This window comes from Labeo rohita, chromosome 13 (assembly GCF_022985175.1).
Source record: "Labeo rohita strain BAU-BD-2019 chromosome 13, IGBB_LRoh.1.0, whole genome shotgun sequence".
Taxonomy (NCBI): domain Eukaryota; kingdom Metazoa; phylum Chordata; class Actinopteri; order Cypriniformes; family Cyprinidae; genus Labeo; species Labeo rohita.
Window position 1 is genome coordinate 25,110,140 of NC_066881.1, and position 21,464 is coordinate 25,131,603.

Sequence of the window (21,464 nt, forward strand, 5' to 3'; positions counted from 1 at the left end):
ATATATATACATTTTTTTAAACATTTTAATACATATTAATATAATATAATTTGATATAATCCAACATTTACTTTTGGCATGAGCCCCCCAATGAGTTGAGTACTGAGTACTGAATGAGTACTGTACATATTTACACTACCAGTCAAAAAATCACTCAGTAAGATTTTTAATGTTTTTTAAAGAAGTCTCTTCTGCTCACCAAGCCTGCATTTATTTGATCCAAAGTACAGCAAAAACAGTAAAATTGTTAAATATTTTTACTATATAAAATAACTGTTTTCTATTTGTATATATTTTAAAATTTAATTCATTCCTGTGATTTCAAAGCTGAATTTTTAGCATCATTACTCCAGTCACATGGTCCTTCAGCATGTATTATTATTATTATTGTTAAATACAGCTGAGTAGAATTTTTTCAGGTTTCTTTAATAAATAAAAAGTTCAGAAAAACAGCATTTATCTGAAATAAAAATCTTCTAGTCTTTATCATCACTTTTGATCAATTTAAAGAATCCTTGCTAAATAAAAGTATTATATGTAAAAACGGTATATGTTACAAAACCTTTTTATTTCAGATAAATCTTTGGATCTTTCTATTCATCACGGAATCCTGAAAATGAAAACTTATCTGTTTTAGATATTGATAATAATAATAATAATAAAAATGTTTCTTGAACAGCAAATCAGCATATTACAATGATTTCTGAAGGATGCTGAAATTTTAGTTTTGATGACAGGAATAAAGTACATTTTAAAATATATTCAAATAGAAAACATATTTTAAATAGTAAAAATATTTCAAAATTTTACTGTTTTTGCTGTACTTTGGATCAAATAAATGCAGGCTTGGTGAGCAGAAGAGACTTCTTCAAAAAAAATTACAAATCTTAGTGTTCAAAAACATTTGACTGGTAGTGTATACATAATACATAATTAAACACTGACTGTTGCGTCAACAATATGATGATATTCTAGCAATGATTTCCCACATTCGCTGTTACTTGTGTTTTGTTTTTATGACAAATCAACAGGATTTTAAATAGCAGTAGGGGGTGACAAACGGAAAGCATTAAATCCTCAAGATTTGATGCCAAAATATTCCAATGATACCCAAAGACTCCAAAGAAAAGCACTGTTGTGCCAACATCCCACAATAGCATATGAGATCCTTGCTGAAATTGTTTCATTTGCAATGAATGACAAAAGCCGAATACTATCCAGCTACATCTTTTCCCATGGATTACATTAAAGTTGCATGCGCTAGGCATTTGTAAACCTCGTCACATATTTTGATCCCTTCTGCTTACATTTTAAAGACTTGCTTTTGTGATCTCCAGCAGGCACACTTTTAAAGTCTGCTTCAAAACACAAACTGACATTTGGGACTTGCAGCTGCTTTACACTCGACGCCAAGATACCATTGATATGTTGTAAATGCAGTTGGGCCAAAGAGACGTAAATATGTGCATTTTAACAAGCCAGCAACTGGCTTTAAGAGATAAACAAGTTAAAAGACTACTGTCATTTCCAACTACTGCTGTTAAAACCAAATGAAGAGGCACCAGGCCAGGATCTTTAAGTAGGCTACGCCAGTCCTCAACAGTACAAGTCTTTTACAGTACCTGGGTTTCCTCATGGACCTTAAGTGAGACATTACCAGGTTCTTTTCCAGAAACAACTGTTCTTTCACAAAACAACTTCCACCATATGGTAGAAATTAACTGTTGCGTTTTAAATCTTCCTCTTGCACACGTTTCACACGCATAATTCTGAACTGTCTCATTCAGTTTGCAGTCCTGTTGCACTATGTACAATAAAATAGATTGGATAGAAGACCTGCACCATTTGTTGCTTTATGTGCAATAATTTTTGCATATTGACTACAATTTGTATAACCACAGATTTACTACAAATACCATAGTGTAGCAAAACCATGGTTAATTTGTGGTTATCATGGTATAACTATAGTAACCATGTTTTTTATTATTATTATTTTATTTGTAGTAAAACCACGGTTAATTTTCGTGAGGGAGGTTTTAATATTATAGTATATAATAATATATATTCACCAGCGTCTGTGAAAATGCATCGTCATGTCTTCACTCTTGTTTTTCACGAATACTACTGCCGTAATTTTTGCATATCGTTATGGGTTACAGTAAAAATTACCTCAGACGTCTTGAGAGACCGCTTTGGATACGTTGACTCGTCCGCCATCTTGGAACGGTTTATATGTCGTCACTCACAATGAAAATCAATTCGCTTCAAAATTCAACAACATTGTGAGGCATCTGGTTGTAAAAACCGCCAAAATTTTAATTTCTGAAGAAACTGGATAAACTTTCACAGGTAAGAATGTGCTGGTTTGTGTTTTTAATATGTATTAACTCAATAACAGTGAACTTTATCTTGATGTCCTTACCTGAATGATTCACCACTGGTTTTTTTGTTCATGAGTCCCAAAATTTGTTTAAGGTTCTTCACATTCTTTAGTTTTCCAGCGTATTCTGCATATTTATGAAAATTAACCATGGTTTTATTACAAATTAAACCAAAAACCATGGTCACTCTAGTTAAAACATGGTAACTACAAATTAACCATGGTTTTGCTACACTAACCATAGTTTAACCATACTATTTATAGTATTCGTAGTAAAACTGTGGTTATACAAATGCTAATTAATACGCCAAAAAAAAACATGGTTTCTACACTTTTACTACACTTTTAGTAAAACCATGGTTCATTTTTATAAGGGAAACCCTTTGAAACAGACTAATAAACTCATACACAACTATTCCAAAGGGTGGAAACATTCACTGATGCTCAAAAAAAAAAAACTCAAAGCATTATGCTGGGGTGTGTAAACTTTTGAACAAGGATGATGATGTGTAGTTTTGTCTCATTTTGTTGAAAAATATACTTTCATGTCATACTGCCCTTTAGAAGCTACAGAAGATGATTGCATGTTACTGAGAAGACAAAAAAATATATATTTTTTTCCTAGTAAACAATTAAGTTTTGTGTGTTTCTTTGGCAAATATTGCAATTATTTCTAAATAAACCCTGACAGGATGGGCGGGACACTGGTGCAGAGCTGTACGGTCCCTTACATGCTTTATATAGGATATTATACATACAAAGATGTGATGGATGGTTGTGTCTGATACCCAATTATAGCTGTGATTAATTTTCCACAGCTAACGTCTTATTGGCTCGGAATCTGTTTTGTAAGCCTGTACTCTCTCTAGTATGGCTGTCATTAAATACAGCTGTCAGATGATATATTCTCACTTTTGCTCCCCCTTGGCAGATCTCTGCATTGCGATGTAGGACTGTGAAGTTAAGATAAAGGCCTGTTTTGATTTGCAGGAAAAAAACACTAAGTTTTGCTACCATTGAAGTATAATTTATATTTGCATATGATGTCAGTCAAGTTCTTCAGTTATGTCAGTAGACAAAAAAGGGCGTTTTTAAAGGCTGAAAGGGCATTTCATTATGACCTACAACAGGATGGGTAAATATTGTGCCTATGTTTGACATTGCTGGTTGAGTTTCAGTTTACCGTCAGAAATATTTGCTTGTCTGGTCGCAGGCTTCAGAGAGTTGCTCAAACGGGTTTTCTTAGTGTTCTGGACAATCACATGTGAATGTGAAAACATAGTTTCTATTAAACTAGGTCGGAAGTTCAGTATCCTGGAAGGCATGTGTAAAAAAGGCTTTCAGCTCCTAGAACATAAACCACTACCTTTATGACACAGACACTTGTGACTGCTTGAGTTACCAGCTGAAAGCTCTGCCGTAGTGTCTCGGTTGCATAAAGCGTGAGAGTTTATCTTTGACATTCAGATTCGTACATTGACTCATGGTGCTGAAATGTCTTGTACCGAGTCCATTCACCTGTTGACCTTATCAGGTTCACAATGAGCACAGCCCAGTTGGAATTCTAATAATGAATTGATGAATAGCAGGTCATGCTCTGTGGAAAGAACAGAACTCCATCGATGTTCATAAATTAATAACCCAAAGGTGTGGCATGCCAAATCCCCCGGTTTTCCAGAATTTAATGATTCTCCAACTGCTGAGGGCGTGTGCCTTTACAGCACAGAAGCCAGACCTCCCACTGTGCATAAACCACAGTTTTATATACGGCCTGCTGCTAGACACAGTTTTGTGAGTCCCCCCCACCGTCTGCTGTCGCCATTTAAGCATTAAATATCTTTTATACTCTTATCTCTAATGGTTGACGATATATGGACAGACAGACAGACAGACAGACAAACAGTTAGATAGATAGATAGATAGATAGAGTTGAGACATTTCTCTAAAAATCTTTTGTTCCACAGAAGAAAGAACTTCATACATATTTGGAAAGACACGAGAGTGAGTAAATTATGACAGAATTTAATTTTGGGTGGACTGGGTCAGAGAATTAAAGGACACTGAATAAAAAACATCAGTGGTTGCAGATGGATGAATGAAAAAAAACTGCACTTATGTACCACTTAAAAGGGAAATAACTAGTAAATTTCCTGAATATGTTACAGATGCAAGTATATAATCTGTACGGTGGCGCCCTCTACTGGAAAATATTCCACTGTTACTACTTGAATAAGTAAATGTTTGTTACTAAAAAAATATAAATTATCAATTTAAATAGAATATAAAATATATAGAATTTCTACAATATAATAGTTGTAATAATAAAAATATATCCTTATTATATTAATAATGTTATTAATATAAGGTCATTTTATTACCACAAATTAATAAAAAACTACATTTTATATATATTTTCTTGTACAATCAATTACATAATAAAATTATAAAAAATTGACATACTTTTTTTTTGTCAACACTTTTTTGAAAAGGAGACTTTTCACTGCTACAAATATGTCATTACTTTTCTGAGGTGTCTTTGTGATAAAAACAAATCAGAATTTTATAGCTAGGCCTACTGTAGATCTAAATGTACAGCCCAGTCACATGTGCACAGGCTCATATGCCCTGTCATAAACCTCCTGACCTTTCGAGGGGGCTTTTTGAGACCCTCTTGTTTACAGATCTGGACTGAGCTCTTGAGTAATCACACTTTGGTGCAGATGTCACTAAATATATCTGATCATAATGGCTGCGCAATCGTGATAGAATGATCTAGGGCTGCTGCTTAATAACAACATGGCTAACTGGCTGACCTGAGAAACATAAATAGATTTCCCCACAGAATACATATGTTTTCTTGTCTAGTATTAGAGGTGTCAACTACGCGATGTATGTAATGTAATAATCGGAAGGCTAATTTACGAATCCTACTATGGTAAAGGTGTGAGTTGTAATATGAATGACCACAATGTTTTTGGAAGGGCACTAAGTTTCATCAGCATAACCTCATTAATATTCATAAGCTAAGGTCACAAGGCGATTTCATCATAATCTTTATTAAGATTCATATGAAAACCTTAGTTATAAGAAATATTGGGAAATAAGCAACAACAAATCAGAAATGAATTTAATTTCCTACTAACAATTTAGAACTAATTACAAGAAGAATTAACCTAAAAATGAATGGTGTTCATATGAACAACTAGTCAGTACTATTGTTTCACAGACCAACATAATGCAATAACACATGATACATACACTACCAGTCAAAGGTTTTGGAACAGTAAGAGTTTTAATGTTTTTTAAAGAATTCTCTTCTGCTCACCACGCCTGCATTTATACAACAAAAGCAGTAATATTATCAAATGTTTTTGCTTTTTAAAATAACTGCTTTCTATTTGAATATATTTAAAACTATAATTTATTTCTGTGATCAAAGCAAAAGTGTCACATTATCCTTCAGAAATCATTCTAATATGCTGATTTGCTGTTGCTATTATTATTATTATTGTTATTATTTAAAACATTCAAAACATTTTTTTTCAGGATTCTTTGTAGAATAGAAAGATCCAAAGATCAGCATTTATCTGAAATAAAAAGCGTTTGTAACATTATACACTATACCATTCAGAGGCTTAGAGTCAGTATATATTTTTTTTTTGGAAATGAATTATAGAAATGAATACCTTTATTTAGCAAGGATGCTTTAAATTGAACAAAAGTGATGATAAAACATTTATAATGTTACAAAAAGATTTTTATTTCAGATAAATGCTGTTTTCTGAACTTTCTATTCATCAAAAAAAAAAAAAAAAAAAAAAAAACAGCTGTTTTCAACATAATAATAATAATAAATGTGTTTTGAGGTGCAAAGAACATTAGAATGATTTCTGAAGGGTCATTTGAGTGATTAATGATGCTAAAATTTCAGCTTTGAAATCACAGAAATAAATTACATGTTAAAATATATTCAGAAAATACAGAAACAGTTATTTTCAACAGTTATTTTAAATAATAAAAATATTTCATAATTTAACTGTTTATGCTGTACTTTGGATCAAATAAATGCAGGCTTTGTGAGCAGAAAAGACTTATTTAAAAAAGAAAAAACATTAAAAACCTTTCAAACCTGTTCAAAACCTTTTGACTGGTAGTGAAAATATATTTGTTTAGCGGTTCAGTAAAGGAGTCAGATAATTCAGTAACAGCTCGATTCACTGAAAAGAGCCGACTCATAAGAGTAATTCTTTGGGGGAGTCACTACCCTCGCTATGTTTTTGATTCACTAAAAAGAATCGCTTCATAAAAGTCATTCGTTTTTGAACCGGACTGCACCATTCCAGTCGAATACATTGTTGGTTTGTTTTTTGTTTTTTATTATTATTATTTATTTATTTATTTTTTGCAAAACAGACAGGTGTAATAATATTTTGATTATACAGTTGCCCCGAATTTTGTGGTCTTTAAAAATTATTTGAATGGTTTGAAATTAGTAAATACGCTATCATGGATATTCCTTTTTTTCTTTCTCTTTTTTGGTACAAAATGGTGTTTCTGAATAAGGTTATCACGTAACTTCGGAATGAGACAATTATTATCCATAGACTTATCCTTCGTCATAGTAGCCTAAGATGCATTCTTTCCTCGCCGGTGTCAAGTCTCAATAAACTCTTCCTGGATCTGTTATTCTGGACATGTTAGGTGGAAGTGACGCAAGGTGACGAGGGTGGAGTTGCGGCATGTGTGTTTGGCTGGTTACAGCTGAATGGAAACGGATACATGGAGCGCTCGTATAGAAATACGATGCATGACAGCAAGCGGTTCTGCTTAAAAGAAGTCATCATTATCCTCGAGAGTTCAGAAACGATCCGAGCGATGACAGTGCGCGTCTTCCAACAAGAAAATATCACGACTGTGTTATGGTTTTGACATTTATAGTAGTTTTATAATTTGTCATTTACTTCTCTTATAATCTCAGAAGCTTATCACTGTTTGGAATATTTTTTGTTCATGACTGTCTCTAATATAATCGAAGTGGAGGAGCCACATCTGGGGAGGTGTAATATGAAAAAAGAAGCAACCGAATTATTAGGGTTTGTTCCGCAAAAAGATATTGTTTACAACGAACTTTTGCCTTACAAGGACAAACTAGACGAAGAGTCCAATGAAATTTTGGCACAGATTAAAGGAAACCTCGGCAGAGCAGTCCAACTCAGAGAGATATGGCCAGGTGTCCTGTTTTGGACGAGGAAACTTTCCACGTAAGTATCTAAGAGGCATTAACTCCTCCAACATTATACAGGACTCATCCGGATAGTTTTGTCTGCCAACGAAATTAAATTATGAGGTTGTTCTGTGTCTGTGATCATGAATCATACATTGCCTTAATCCTAATATCAAAAACAGGAAATGTGATGTTCCATAGGCAGCTCTGTTTAGAGTCACAGAAACACCAAATGACCCTTTTGTATTTAGGAGGATAAAGCAGGCTACGGTAAAAATATCTCCAGTGCGTTTTAAATAGAGCGCTAATCGAGCGCTCACTGACTGCTGTTGCGCATGCGTAGTCAGTAACATTGTTTCACCTGCGTCATTGTTCGAACAAACTTTGCAGAACGTTCCTTTGGAACGCTTTGAAGAATACATGTGGTATTTTAACCGCGTATAGTATAAAATCCCCTTTACCTCGTGTTGTTTCTTCTTTTTGTTGAGTTTATTTAACTCAATTTTGACAAATACATTTAGCTTTGTGTTTTGGTGTTTGGTGGTCAAAGCTGGAGTTATTAATTTTGAGTCTTCATTGCAGTGGAAGTAAGGAATTGACTGCTGTTTAACAAGCCAAATATTTTGTGAGTGATTGCAAAATGGCTTGGTCATGGTTTCGCCACTCAATGCTATTTTAAGAGCACAACAAGCACAAACAGTCACTGATGTCAGACTGCGTGTGACTCTGTGAGATGCAATACTCCTCTGTAAACAGTAAACATGCACGGAAATATTGTCCTCAATGTCATCCAAGACATTTGAGTAAACCAGGACATCATATACTTCCTCATTAAATGTATTAGTGTATCCCCTTGTGTTGTATCTCTCCAGATTGTCCGCCTGTTTAGTAAGCCCAGAATGCAAGCTATGTCCATGTTTGGAGAAGTCCAAGTGTTTGTGTTGGGATTTGTCTCTGTGTGCCCTGGGGTGTTTAGGACATGGCTTTCTTTATCACTCCCATTCTAGAAAATATCCCAACAAAACCCTCTTGGCAAGCCGTTGGCATTGCCAGCTGAAGGACGTAAGCTGTGGTATCCAGTTCCGACCTAAATTATGTGATTGTGTCAGGTCAGCCATGAGTCAACTTCCTTTCCATAGGAAAGCGAGCTTTGACAGCTTGACCTGGATCTTCTAATTAAAGCAATTTACTTGAGTATCACATGTTGCTTTTATGTCTTCACCTTTCAGTGTGAAGCAACTGAAAACAAATCCAAATGGAAATCCTTTGTAGGACAATTTAAATATGTTATTCTTTTTCTCAGTTGTTTATGCCATGATCTAACATAACTACACTAATCAGCCAGAAATTCATTATTTGGAATAACACTGTCAGTTCAGACAATTGCCAATCTGTTTCATACCATACAGCTTGCTACCCTAACTGTTAATATCAGAGGAGGATGCAATATAGTTTGAATAAAGTGTTGCATTTTAATACTAATAAGCCCGCTTCTTGTCCTTCAGGTATATGCGACTGTATGGAAGGAAGTTCAGCAAAGAGGACCATGTGCACTTCATCAAGCTGCTGTACGAGCTGGTCACCATCCCCAAACTGGAGATCAGTATGATGCAGAGCTTCGCCCGTCTCCTCATCACCCTGCTGAAGTAAGATTGACTTCCTACATGCACTCCATTTAGTCCCATGATGATGATATCAACACTGGAAGCACAGAGATGATGTCACTGTGTAGGGCATTTCTGTAGTAGTTCTGCCAAAAAGATTGATGTTCTATAAATTAAGTAGATTTTATTTATTTAAATAACACAGGATTATTATGTAATTGTTTTCTGTTTAAATTTTATTGGTCATTATATCAATATCTATCAATCTATCCATACACTGTCAGTAAGATTTTTAAAGAAATCTAAATAAAGTTTTTTTTAAAAGAAGTTTCTTATGCTCATCAGGGTGGCATTTATTTAAACAAAAATCCAGAAAAAAACCAGTAATATTGTGAAATATTATTTCAGTGTAAAATAACTGTTTTCTATGTGAATATATTTTAAAATATAATTTATGTGATGCAAAGCTGAATTTTCAGCATCATTACTCGTCTTCAGTCTCACATGATCCTTCAAAAATCGTTCTAATATGTTGATTTATTAGAAATGTTTAAAACAGTTGTGCTGTTTAATATGTTGTTGGAACCTGTGAATTATTTTTATTTTATATTTTTATCCTTAATAAACAAAAAGCTAAAAGAACAGCATTTATTTAAAATATAAATCTTTTGTAAAAATTTAAACTACCATTTAAAAGTTTGTGGAAATTAAAATTTTATTCTTTCTTTTTTTAATTTAATTTTATTTTATTTTATCCAGCAAGGATGTGTTAAATTGATAAAAAGTGATAGCAAAGACTTATATTGTTAGAAAAGATTTCTATTTTGAATAAATGCTGTTCTTTCTAACTTTTTATTCCTCAAAGAATCCAGAAAAAAAGAATCACAGGTTCCAAAAAAATATTTAGCAGCATAGTTGTCAGCATAGATAATAAAATTAATAAATCACCATATTAAAATGATTTCTGAAAGATCGTGTGACACTTAAGACACTTAAATAATTCTTTAAAAAAACATTAAAAATGTTACTGATCCCAAAACTTTTGAACAACAGTGTATGTATATACATCATTATATCATTAATTTAGTTTTTTTTTTGTCAATTGTTTTCTACATTGTAACAAACTGGTTTTCTTAGCAGAAGCTAATCTACAAGATACATACAATAATCTACAGATAATACAATAATTCAGTCATTAAAATACAAAAAAATCTACATTTTATGTTTATTTATATAGCCATGTAATTAATGGTTCTTCACATCACAGCAATGGAATTATGACTGTACATTATCTCTTACATATTGCTAATTGGCAGTTGCAGAGTGACAGAACAGCTCATGAGATTTGAATATCCACCCACACCTATGACCAAAACAAACTGTGTAAAGAAAATCTGATTTTAAATCTCAGTCTCATTTAAATGGTTTTTCTTCCAGGAAGAAAGAGTTGCTTTCAAGAGAGGACTTAGAATTGCCATGGCGGCCCCTATATGAATTGCAAGACAGGATCCTGTATTCAAAAACGGAGCACCTCGGCCTGAACTGGTTTCCCAGGTACATGCATATCCCATCAGAGATATTATAAAAATTGGATTAAAGCAAAAGTATATTTTACTCAGCAATATTAAAAAAAACACTGTTTCTAAAGGGATCCATTTTATTTTATCACTTTTGCATATCTTCTCAATAAAACTGGCAATAAATAAGCTCATATTGTTATCCTATTAATTTCCATCCCAACTTCTAATTTAAAGACTGTCACAGGAGGCATTCTCAGCCCTCTTAATTCTGGGAATCAGCGCACATCTTAAAACTGGTGCTGATGTTGAGCATTAAATAAAAATGATGTCTTAGTAGACAGGAAGTGCTGAGTGAGCCTTTCTTTTTTCTCCTCTCATGTTCAGTTCTCTGCGGCCTCGCTCTTCCTCTAAACACATAATCGTTAAACTTGCTCAGAGGTGGTAAGGACCATGTTACTCTATGTTAATATTTTAAAGTGCACTCTGTAATTTTTAATTGTTTCACTGGCTGTTATTTGTGGGTGTTTGACTTTAATCTGTTGCTGTGAATGCATGACATTTTTGTTTATTAGGCACTGCCAGTGCATAACAGCAATGTGTTTTTGTTCCTTGTTGATCATTAATGTATTTTCTCCATCTTACACTATACACATCACTAAAACTGTGATCAAAGCTTGACATCTTTGACTTTTTGGATATTTATGTTTCTGTTGAAATCCATGATCTATGTCTGACTTTGCTGCTGATACATCTTTGGTATACTTTCAGTCCTTTAGATGTTTTAGATCCTGTATTTTCTGAATAACAGACAATATCAAACAGAATAAAATAAGTAGCTAAATGTCATTTACTGCCAAAGTTGCTTATTGTTTTCTTTTACATGTTTTGCATAACAGCATAATGGTGACCATTTATGCAATTTAGAAATTCTGAAATCTGTGTAAAGAAATGATAATCATGCTAAAAAAATAAATAAAATACTGTTAATATTATATATAGATTTAATATCAAATGTAATAGTAAAAAATATTATATTCTATTTAAATGATTAATATTATTAAAATTACTGAGTGCACTTTTGCCCCAAAAGATGCATGTCACATTGCACAAAAAAAAAAAATACTGACACCCCGACACAGGCTGTTGGACTCGCACTGTGAAAATCAATGTTGTGCTGCTCTCACGCTCTATTGCTCTCAGTTGTAATGCCCCAGCCAACACCCTGTATTGTACATTGTTTCTGAGTGCTGAGCATGTTTGTAACGTCTGTTTTCCCCCATGCTCTTTAATGCAGACATCTGATACTCCAGTATCTTTGTTGGCTCTTGCTACTCGGGCTGCAACAGTCAATCCCTACTGAGGGATTCTTTCCTCTGTAGCGCAGAGTTGAAAGATAACTTTGGCCTGTTTCAGAACAGGTCATCAGGTTCAGACGCCCTGTCTGGGTGTCACATATTTGCAGTTTTTTGGTGACACTCACAGGCTTGTTTACATGTGTTTAGCTGTGTGGTTATATGGTGCATGCGTTTGATGGGTTTCATGCAAGTGATGAATGTGATTTGATTTGATGTTGGTATTGAGGATCAGAATTTCATTAAATAACACCTGTACTTAGATGCACAGGATAAGAGGGTTGCTAAAATTATAACAGAGCTGCACTGACCAGCTTTTAAGCAGCATATAGGTCACAGATGGACTATCAGCCCCCAATACGTCCATCGTTTCACAGCACAGCTGTGTTCAAATAACATGAACCCCAATAAAAACTCTGTTTCCCAAAGGTTCATCTGCAACTGGCTTCATCACCGCCTTTTGGTGTTTATAACAGAACAGTTTTTGTGATGCATGAGCGCAGGTCTAACAACACTAGTGTGTTGGTCTTGTTCATTGTAGAATTGTTTGCATGGAATTGGAATGCGCTGTTGTATCCAGTTTTGCTCACTCTCAAGTTTCTCTTTCATTTGCAGCTCAGTGGAAGCAATTCTGAAGGCTTTAATCAAGAGCTGCAGACCGTAAGTACTTCTTTCATGTTATGCCAGACATACACTACCACCAAGTAAAGGTTTACGGTCAGAAAGATATTTTCAAACAAATGAATGCTTTATTCAGCAGGGATGCATTAAATTGATCACAGTTTATAAATTTCGTTGTGTATGTGAGTATGTTTTGCACAAGGTTATCTGCTTTATTTTTAAGTGGGTTAATTAAAGTTACACTAGCTTTGTGGATTAGTATGAATTTTTAATCACTTCTCATGTTTGACTGGTAGTGTACATAAACAGTGTGTCCTGATAGATCCTCAGTTTCTCCCTAAGCTGTTCATCCTGTTTAATTCTCTTTTAATTTGGCTTTGTGGGAGTTTCCTGACTCTGAGACTGAGTCTCCTAAGATCAGTGCTATCCCTTCCTTAGCAAGAGGTCAAGAAGGACATCATATCCAGCAAACTGGAATAAAACATTTCAGTCATGAATCAATTTAACTGAAATAGAAAGAGAAACATGTATGTTTGCCTTGTTTCTACTTAAACACAGAATGGACTCTATGGAGGATATTTAGGGTGAGGTGAGGCTGCATGTTCAAAACTCCTTTCAGCTCATCTGGGATTACAGAAAAAGTTGTCATGACAATGGTCAGTGAAGTCTATACCTTTGTACAGATAACGCACTGTTTGATTGTTCACGGACAAGCCAGTAGATGGTTGACAGGAAGTGCCACATGGTGTATGTCAGGATTCCTGATGTGGCTTAGACCGGGAGACTGTAATCCTTTAGCTAAAGTACATTAACTTATTATCCAGTTAATAAGAGTTTACTGAGTACAGTTCACTGTGACATTTAAACGGTACATTACAATGTTTTAGTGTTGGCATGTCTGTGCAAAACCCTGGAGGTCAGGTATCAACAACAGTATTTCACAGAACCATTCTATGTGTGTCTGTGCGTGTGTGCATGCAGATATTTTCCGGAATCGGCCACACAGGAGATGCTCGATGAGTGGAGACCTCTGATGTGTCCATTTGACGTGACAATGCAGAAGGCGATGGGATATTTTGAGCTCTTCCTGCCCACCACTCTCCCCCCAGAGCTGCATGATAAGGGCTTCAAGTGAGCACTGCCTGAACCTTGTGACACACTTTCAGTCTGCTTTCACTTGCACAGTCAATCCTATTAGTCTTTCTGCTGGACAGGAAATCTCACACACACACACTACTGTTCAAAAACTAGAGTCAGTGAGATTTTTGAAAGAAGTCTCTTATGTTCACCAGAGCTGCATCTATTTGATCACAAGTAGAGTAAAAACAGTAATATCATGAAGTATTATTATAATTTAAAATAAATCATTATATATGTTTGAAAATGTAATTTATTGATAATGTAATATAAATGAAAACAGCTGAGTAGAATTTTTTTCAGGTTTCTTTGATGAATAGAAAATTCAGAAGAACAGTATTTATCCGAAATAGAAATCTTTTAATAAATTACATTTTAAGATATATTCAAATAGAAAGCAGTTATTTTAAATAATCAAAATATTTCACAATATTACTGTTTTTGCTGTATTTTAGATCAAATTATTGCAGACGTGAGCAGAAGAGAATTAAAACATTAACAATCTTACTGTTCAAAAACTTTTGGCTGGTAGAGTATATGTTATTTTTATGTGAAATATAATTTAAAAGGAAAGTTGTAGTCATAGAAATTAACTTGCATTGAAAAATACAGTATGGTCTATTATGTAACTGTTACATATACAATGCAAATTATATTTTTTATGTAATGGCATGTTGCATGAACTATGTTGGTTTGTGTGTTTCTGCAGACTTTGGTTTGATGAATTGATAAGCCTGTGGGTGTCTGTGCAGAACCTTCCAAGCTGGGAAGTGGTGAGTATCGAATTGCTGTCCAATCACTATTGAATTTTAACTCTGTAGATTTCTATGCTTTTCAGTAGTTTATTACATTAGTATTAATCTGATTTTGTCTTGTTCCAGAATCTTGTCAGTCTTTTTGCACGACTGGCAAATGACAACATTGGTTACATAGATTGGGACCCTTATATACCAAAGGTGAGATGGTCACTTTGCTGCAACAGTAGAGAGACATCACTTCAAAGCTTCTGTCTTCAGTAATAAGTTTCTTGTTTAAATGATTTTCCTTTGTTGTTTTGTATACACAATAAGCCATTCGATCCAGAGGTGGTTAAAGGATTAGTTTACTTTCAGAATAAAAAATTCCTGATAATTTACTCACCCCATGCCATTCAAGATGTTCATGTCTGTCTTTCTTCAGTCAGAAAGAAGTTAAGGTTTTTGAGGAAAACATTCCAGGATTTTTCTCCATATAGTGGACTTCAATGGTGCCCAATGAGTTGAAGGTCCAAAATGCAGCTTCAAAGGACTCTACATGATCCCAGCTGAGGAATAAGGGTTTTATCAGTCATTTTCTAAAAAAAAAAAAATAAAATTTAGTTACTTTTTAACCACAAACGCTTATTACGTAATCATAGGAAAAGTCATGTGCGGTTAGTTTTGCGTCTGTGTACCTTGGTTCAAAAATGTAGGGTAGGGTGAAAAACTGTGACATTGTTGTTTTGCCTTTTTTGGTAAAGGACATTTGACTTTATTTGCATGTTTGCTTTGTAAACACTGGGTTGGTACTTCTGCCTATGTTACCCGTGCATTATTATGTGTAATGCATGAGGTTGAGCTAGTGCAAGATGAGCATTTGTGGTTAAAAAGTACAGAAAATTTAAATTTTATATAAATTCTTTAAAAAATGACAGATCGTTAACCTAGACAAGACCCTTCTTCCTCAGCTGGGATCATGTAGAGCTCTTTGAAGCTGCATTGAAACTGCAATTTGGACCTTCAACCCATTGGCTCTCGTTGAAGTCGTCTATATGGAGAAAAATCCTGGAATGTTTTCCTCCAAAACCTTAATATTTTTCCAACCAAAGTGGTGAGTAAATGATCAGGAAAATTTTAATTCTGGAAGTAAACTAATCCTTAATACAACTAAGTATTGCTGGGTTACACTGTTTGTATTCTTTCTGTTTTCAGATCTTCACAAGGATCTTAAGGAGTCTTAATCTTCCTGTAGGATCCAGTCAGATGCTGGTTTCCAGATATCTGACAAATGCCTATGACATCAGTCATGTTGTCATCTGGATTTCTGCTTTGCTGGTCAGTGTGAAATAAAGTGCATATGCTTTAAATTGCTATTGAAATGCCATCACATTATCAAAACCATTATGATATGATGTTATACATTTGCTTCATATTTATAATGTATTTTAGGGAGGGCCCAGCAAGCAGACCCAGACCCAGCTCAGTGGCCTTTTCAACAGTATCGCCTCGTTTTTCCACCCTTCTAACCACGGCCGCTGGCTGGTGAGTTACTGGTGGAAATTTCTGGTTCTGAAATATTATATCAAATGCTAAATAATATATATACTATAAATCATGTTATGTATAAGTATTAACAAGTAGGTATTGTATTAAACTAATTAACAGCAAAATGAACAAGGTCTTAGATTGCTAATCTGTCTCCCAGAATGCTTTTTATGAGCTTGCAGCTGTGTCCTTTTGAAACACAGTGCTGCTATCAACAATGCATGCCATTCTTTTTCTAGAAACATCTCCTCATAGACCACAGGACAGTTTGTCTTTCCAGGGATGCATGTTTGCTTTGACTGGGGGAGGCATCTAGTTCTCAGTTTCAAATGCTGCATTAAACCCTGTGAAAGCTTTGTCCTTTTATTGTCACCACATTGTTGTTATATTACTTTGTCTTTCCCTTTGAGCTGCTGATGAGATGCGTGCAGTCTGTGGAACATCTGATTTGTTTTCAGAAGCTTACAGAAAGTGTTCTTCCTTTGATTCAAATGAAATGTGTGGTTTGTGGTGGGCATCATAGGGTACAAAACGTTTTATTGCAGGAAGGAATGTGTCAAAGGCCGATGTGCTAACTCGATGAGATGGGAATCAGAAGTCGATGTTAATATTCAGCCCTTTGATCAAATGGCAGTTGCAGTGCTTTTTTTTTGACAGCTCAGGAAAACTAACATTTCATTTAATCCATGTTTGCTTTATTTGTTTAGGCTTCAGTGACACAGTTGTCTAAATAAATCTCATAATTACAGATGTGGGTGCTGGATGGGTTTTAAGTTTGTTTATTCAAGCTGTTTCCCAGTTGTTATAAAATCATTATGGTCTGAGCTCCATTTCAAGTCCATTTCACCCTTTTTTCCCCCAGTCATTTCCTTCTGCCCTTCATTGTACTACCTAATAATGGGGAAAAAATTGTAAAATGTAAAATTTTATTTTCTATTTTATTTTCTTTCATCCGTCCATTTCTAGATGAAACTCATGAAGCTCGTTCAGCGATTACCTGCCAGTGTTGTGAAACGTCTGCATCGAGAACGTTACCGGACGCCAACATGGCTGACTCCCGTTCCAGAGAGCCACCTTCTCAGTGAGCAGGACATCACAGACTTTGTGGAAAGTATGAAGCAGCCTGTTCTGCTGGCAATGTTTAGCAAAACTGGCAGCCTGGATGCTGCCCAGGCCCTGCAAAACCTTGCCCTGCTCAGACCTGAGCTAGTCATTCCTCCAGTGCTGGAGAAGTAAGTGTGTGTTTGTTTTTAATGTACATGCTAATATATTTTGAGGGTACAATTTTAAGAGAAGAATAATTTTATATACACTACCAGTCAATAGTTTTTGAACAGTAAGATTTTTAATGTTTCTTAAAGAAGTCTCTTCTGCTCACCAAGCCTGCATTTATTCGATACAAAGTACTGCAAAAACAGTAAAATTTGGAAATATTTTTATTTGAATATATTTTAAAATGTGTGATTCAGCTGTGATTTCAAAGCTGAATTGTTAGCATCATTACTCCAGTCACGTGGTCCTTCAGAAAAAAATTTAATATTCTGATTTGCAGCTCAAAAAACATTCATTATTATTATGTTTAAAACAGCGTTTTTTCAGAAAAGAGTTTTTTCAGGTTTTTTGGTGAATAGGAAGTTTCATTTATCTGAAATATAAATCTTTTGTAACATTATAAATGTCCTTAGCATCACTTTTGATCATTTTAAAGCATCCTTGCTAACTAAAAGTATTAATTTCTATAATTTCTTTCCCAAAAAATATTCTGACTCCAAGCTTTTGAATGGCATAGTGTGTAATATTACAAAATTATTTTTTATTTCAGATAAATCCTGATATTTAGATCTCTCTATTCATCAAAGAATCTTGAAAAAAAAAAAATTACTCAACTGTTTTAAATATTGATAATAATAATAAAAATGTTTCTTGAACAACATTTCTAACACTGAAGACTGGAGAAATGTTGCTGAAAATACAGCTTTGATCACTGGAATAAATCACATTTTAAAATGTATTCAAATAGAAAGCAATTATTTTAAATAGTAAAAATATTTCACAATATTACTGCATTTTCTGTATTTTGGATCAAATAAACACAGGCTTGGTGAGCAGAAAACATTAAATTTCTTACTGTTCACAAAGTTTTGTCTGGTAGTGTGCATTATGTACAATTTAACTTGTTAACAACCCCTTGGTAATTTAATATTTAGAGAATAAATTGATGACAGTGGTTGATGGATGATAGGCTTGACATGATCACACAAAAGCATTTTCAGGACCCTTTGCACCTGTTCTCCATCTCATTTAAGGACATATCCCGCCATGGAGACCCTCACTGAGCCTCACCAGCTGACCGCCACTCTAAGCTGTATGATTGGCGTGGCGCGGAGCCTGGTGGCCGGGGGCCAGAGGTTTCCAGAGGGTCCCACACACATGTTGCCTCTCCTTATGAGGGCTCTGCCTGGGGTCGACCCCAATGACTTCAGCAAGTGCATGGTAAGAGTCTGTTCAAGTCAGTTATTGGTAATGAAAATGTATATATACATACGTATATATATATATATATATATATATATGTGTGTGTGTGTGTGTGTGTGTGTGTGTGTGTGTGTGTGTGTGTGTGTGTGTGTGTGTGTGTGTGTATATGTTAAATGTTAATTATTTGACCAAAATAAGATGGATCATACAAAATGCATGTTATTTTTTATTTAGTACTGACCTGAATAACACATTTCACTTAAACGATCTTTACATATACTCCACAAGAGAAAATAATAGTTGATTTTATAAAATTACCCCTGTTCAAAAGTTTACATATGATTAATACTGTTCTTAATACTGTGTTGTTACCTGAATGATCCACAGCTTTGTTTTTGTGTGTGTGTGTGGGGTTTTTTTTTTTGTGATAGTTGTTTATGAGTCCCTTTTTGTTAAACTGCCCGCTATTCTTCAGAAAAATCTTTTAGGTCCCACAGATTCTGTTTTTCAGCATTTTTGTGTATTTGAACCCTTTCCAACCATGACTGTATGATTTTGAGGTCCATCTTTTCACACTGAGGACAACTGAGGGACTCATATGCAACTATTACAGAAGGTTCAAACACTCACTGATGCTCCAGAAAGGAAAACGGGTCATTCCAGCTGGAATCATCAAATGGTCCCCACCTGACCCCCTCAGATTTGTCTGAAAAAAATCTATGTGATGGGTAATATGCCCAATAGATCATATACAAAATTTCAGATCTCTACTGTGTCCAGAACTTTTTACCAAGTTTGATGCTTATACATTGAAAATTGAGGTTTCTATGGACATCTGAAAACCCTTAAAGTAATAGTTTCAAAGAAAAGTAGAGGGCCAGCATTCAGGTGTAAATTCAGTAACAATGCTGTGAGTTGTAATTCATGCAGTTCTGGACTAAGACTCTTAGCCCAGAAAATTTCATGGACCTGGCACAAATAGTTCTGAAGATATTTCAGTCTGAACATGGTCACTCAGACAGTGATGCCAAAGCGGGGTGAAAAACAAACTTTTTTTTTTACAGATTTTTTGTAAAAAAAAAAAGTACGCACAGTAGAGATCTGAAATTTTGTATATGATCTATTGGGCATATTACCCATCACATGGATTTTTTTTTTTAGACATATCTGAGGAGGTCAGGTGGGGAACTTTTCCAAAATTTGATGATTCCAGCTGGAATGACCCAAACGATTCCTTTGAAGATGTATACATTTTTCTTATCTTGCCCAAATATCATATTTTTTTCCATTTAGTACTGCCCTTCAGAAGCTACAGAAGATATTTACTTGTTTCCCGGAAGACAAAAAAAGATAAATTTGCCCTGATCTTCAAATTCAAAAAGTTTTCACCCCCAGCTGTTAATGCATTGTGTTTTCTTCTGAAGCGTCAGTGAGCGTTTGAATGAAAATTGATTATACACTTTCCTGTCCTAGCTAAGAATATCATATGGTAATTTGTGGAAATCTGTTTCTTTTTTTTTTTTTCTTTCAGATAACATTCCAATTTTTAGCGACTTTTGTTACTCTTGTGCCATTGGTGGACTGTTCAGCTGCTGTTCAGACAAGAAATGACCTCACACAGGTGAGACATGCTCCTGCCATTAGAGTTTTTTTTTTGTTTTTTTTTTTTTACACAGAATTCATGTGCACCTCAATCTTTTCATTATTTGTCTTTGTGCAGGTGGAAAAAGAGTTGTGCTCTGCCTCAGCAGAGTTTGAGTATTTTGTTCTTCAATTTGTTGATAGGTACAGAACTCAGAGCGTTGTTGTTGTTGTTGTTGTCTCTGAATACTGTGCATGTGTATTTCTTTCGGTGTCCTCATTATCATGTTTGTGTATTTAGATGTTTTGCACTGATCGACACGAGTACTCTGGAACAGACCCGGGAGGAGATGGAGACAGAAAAAATGACTCATCTGGAGAGTCTAGTGGAGCTAGGCCTGTCCTCCACATTCAGCACTATCCTCACGCAATGCTCTATGGAAATATTTCAGGTCATTATAAACACACACTCTCTGTACCCATAGAGTCAAACCTAGTCATAATACAAGTATCGCTCAAATGTTTGTGGTTCGTAAGTCTCTTATGCTAACCAAGGCTGTTATTTTGTGAAACACGCTTTATTTAATAAGTTAAAAGAAGGAAATTACTTTTATTTAGTAATTTTTTTTTAACACATAAAATCTAGACCCCAAACTTTTGAATGCAAGTGTATTTCCATCTTGTTTTTTGCCTGTGTGATGATATCTGAACATATTTCCTTCATTTTCATAGGTGGCTCTGGAAAAAGTCTTTAACTTTGCCACTACAAACATTTTTGAGACTCACGTGGCTGGACGGATGGTGGCAAACATGTGCCGAGCTGCGACCAAGGTCAGTGTCCTGAGCTCAACTCACTGACATCCACAGCTGACAGTGTTTTTCAAAACAAATGATATTGATTAAATGATTATTCTTTTTTCAGTGTCACCCGGCAGAGGCTCTGAAACTCTTTTTGCCTCACTGCTGTAATGTCATATTACAAATCTCAGCCTGTAAGTTCCACCTGCATGTAATGTGTTAATAATAGTATATGCATTGCTACATGTGTTGTGAGTTTCATGTAAACATACCATGTGTTCTTAGATGAAGAAGTATTAAATGAAGAAGAGCTGGATAAAGAGCTGATGTGGAACCTCCAGCTGTTGTCTGAGGTCAGCACGCGATTCTGCAACTTATAGATATCAAGCTAGTTCAAGAAATGTAGAAATTTAGTCTAATTCTAGAAGTCAGTAACTTGCTAAAATCTTATATGTATCTATAAGTATATCTGTAATTGAAGAAATAAAAT

The 21,464-nt window shown here is 34.7% G+C and overlaps 1 protein-coding gene across 2 annotated transcripts in view; it reads left to right on the top strand.

Moving 5' to 3' along the window:
* Positions 1 to 7,086: 7,086 nt before the first annotated feature.
* The window catches only part of psme4a (proteasome activator subunit 4a), a 32,166-nt gene continuing 17,788 nt past the window's right edge, over positions 7,087 to 21,464 (top strand). Inside the window, exons 1-18 of one of the 2 annotated variants that reach the window (XM_051126134.1) lie at positions 7,087 to 7,641; positions 9,110 to 9,250; positions 10,646 to 10,762; positions 11,113 to 11,169; positions 12,696 to 12,740; positions 13,683 to 13,832; positions 14,548 to 14,611; positions 14,720 to 14,794; positions 15,788 to 15,910; positions 16,025 to 16,117; positions 17,087 to 17,352; positions 18,427 to 18,613; positions 20,127 to 20,216; positions 20,316 to 20,380; positions 20,478 to 20,628; positions 20,909 to 21,007; positions 21,099 to 21,168; positions 21,260 to 21,327. In XM_051126134.1, coding sequence (XP_050982091.1) covers positions 7,391 to 7,641; positions 9,110 to 9,250; positions 10,646 to 10,762; positions 11,113 to 11,169; positions 12,696 to 12,740; positions 13,683 to 13,832; positions 14,548 to 14,611; positions 14,720 to 14,794; positions 15,788 to 15,910; positions 16,025 to 16,117; positions 17,087 to 17,352; positions 18,427 to 18,613; positions 20,127 to 20,216; positions 20,316 to 20,380; positions 20,478 to 20,628; positions 20,909 to 21,007; positions 21,099 to 21,168; positions 21,260 to 21,327 — 2,112 coding nt within the window. In that variant the 5' untranslated portion in view covers positions 7,087 to 7,390. The remainder of the gene's footprint in view (positions 7,642 to 9,109; positions 9,251 to 10,645; positions 10,763 to 11,112; positions 11,170 to 12,695; positions 12,741 to 13,682; positions 13,833 to 14,547; positions 14,612 to 14,719; positions 14,795 to 15,787; positions 15,911 to 16,024; positions 16,118 to 17,086; positions 17,353 to 18,426; positions 18,614 to 20,126; positions 20,217 to 20,315; positions 20,381 to 20,477; positions 20,629 to 20,908; positions 21,008 to 21,098; positions 21,169 to 21,259; positions 21,328 to 21,464) is intronic. The other variant, XM_051126135.1, reaches the window with a different exon arrangement.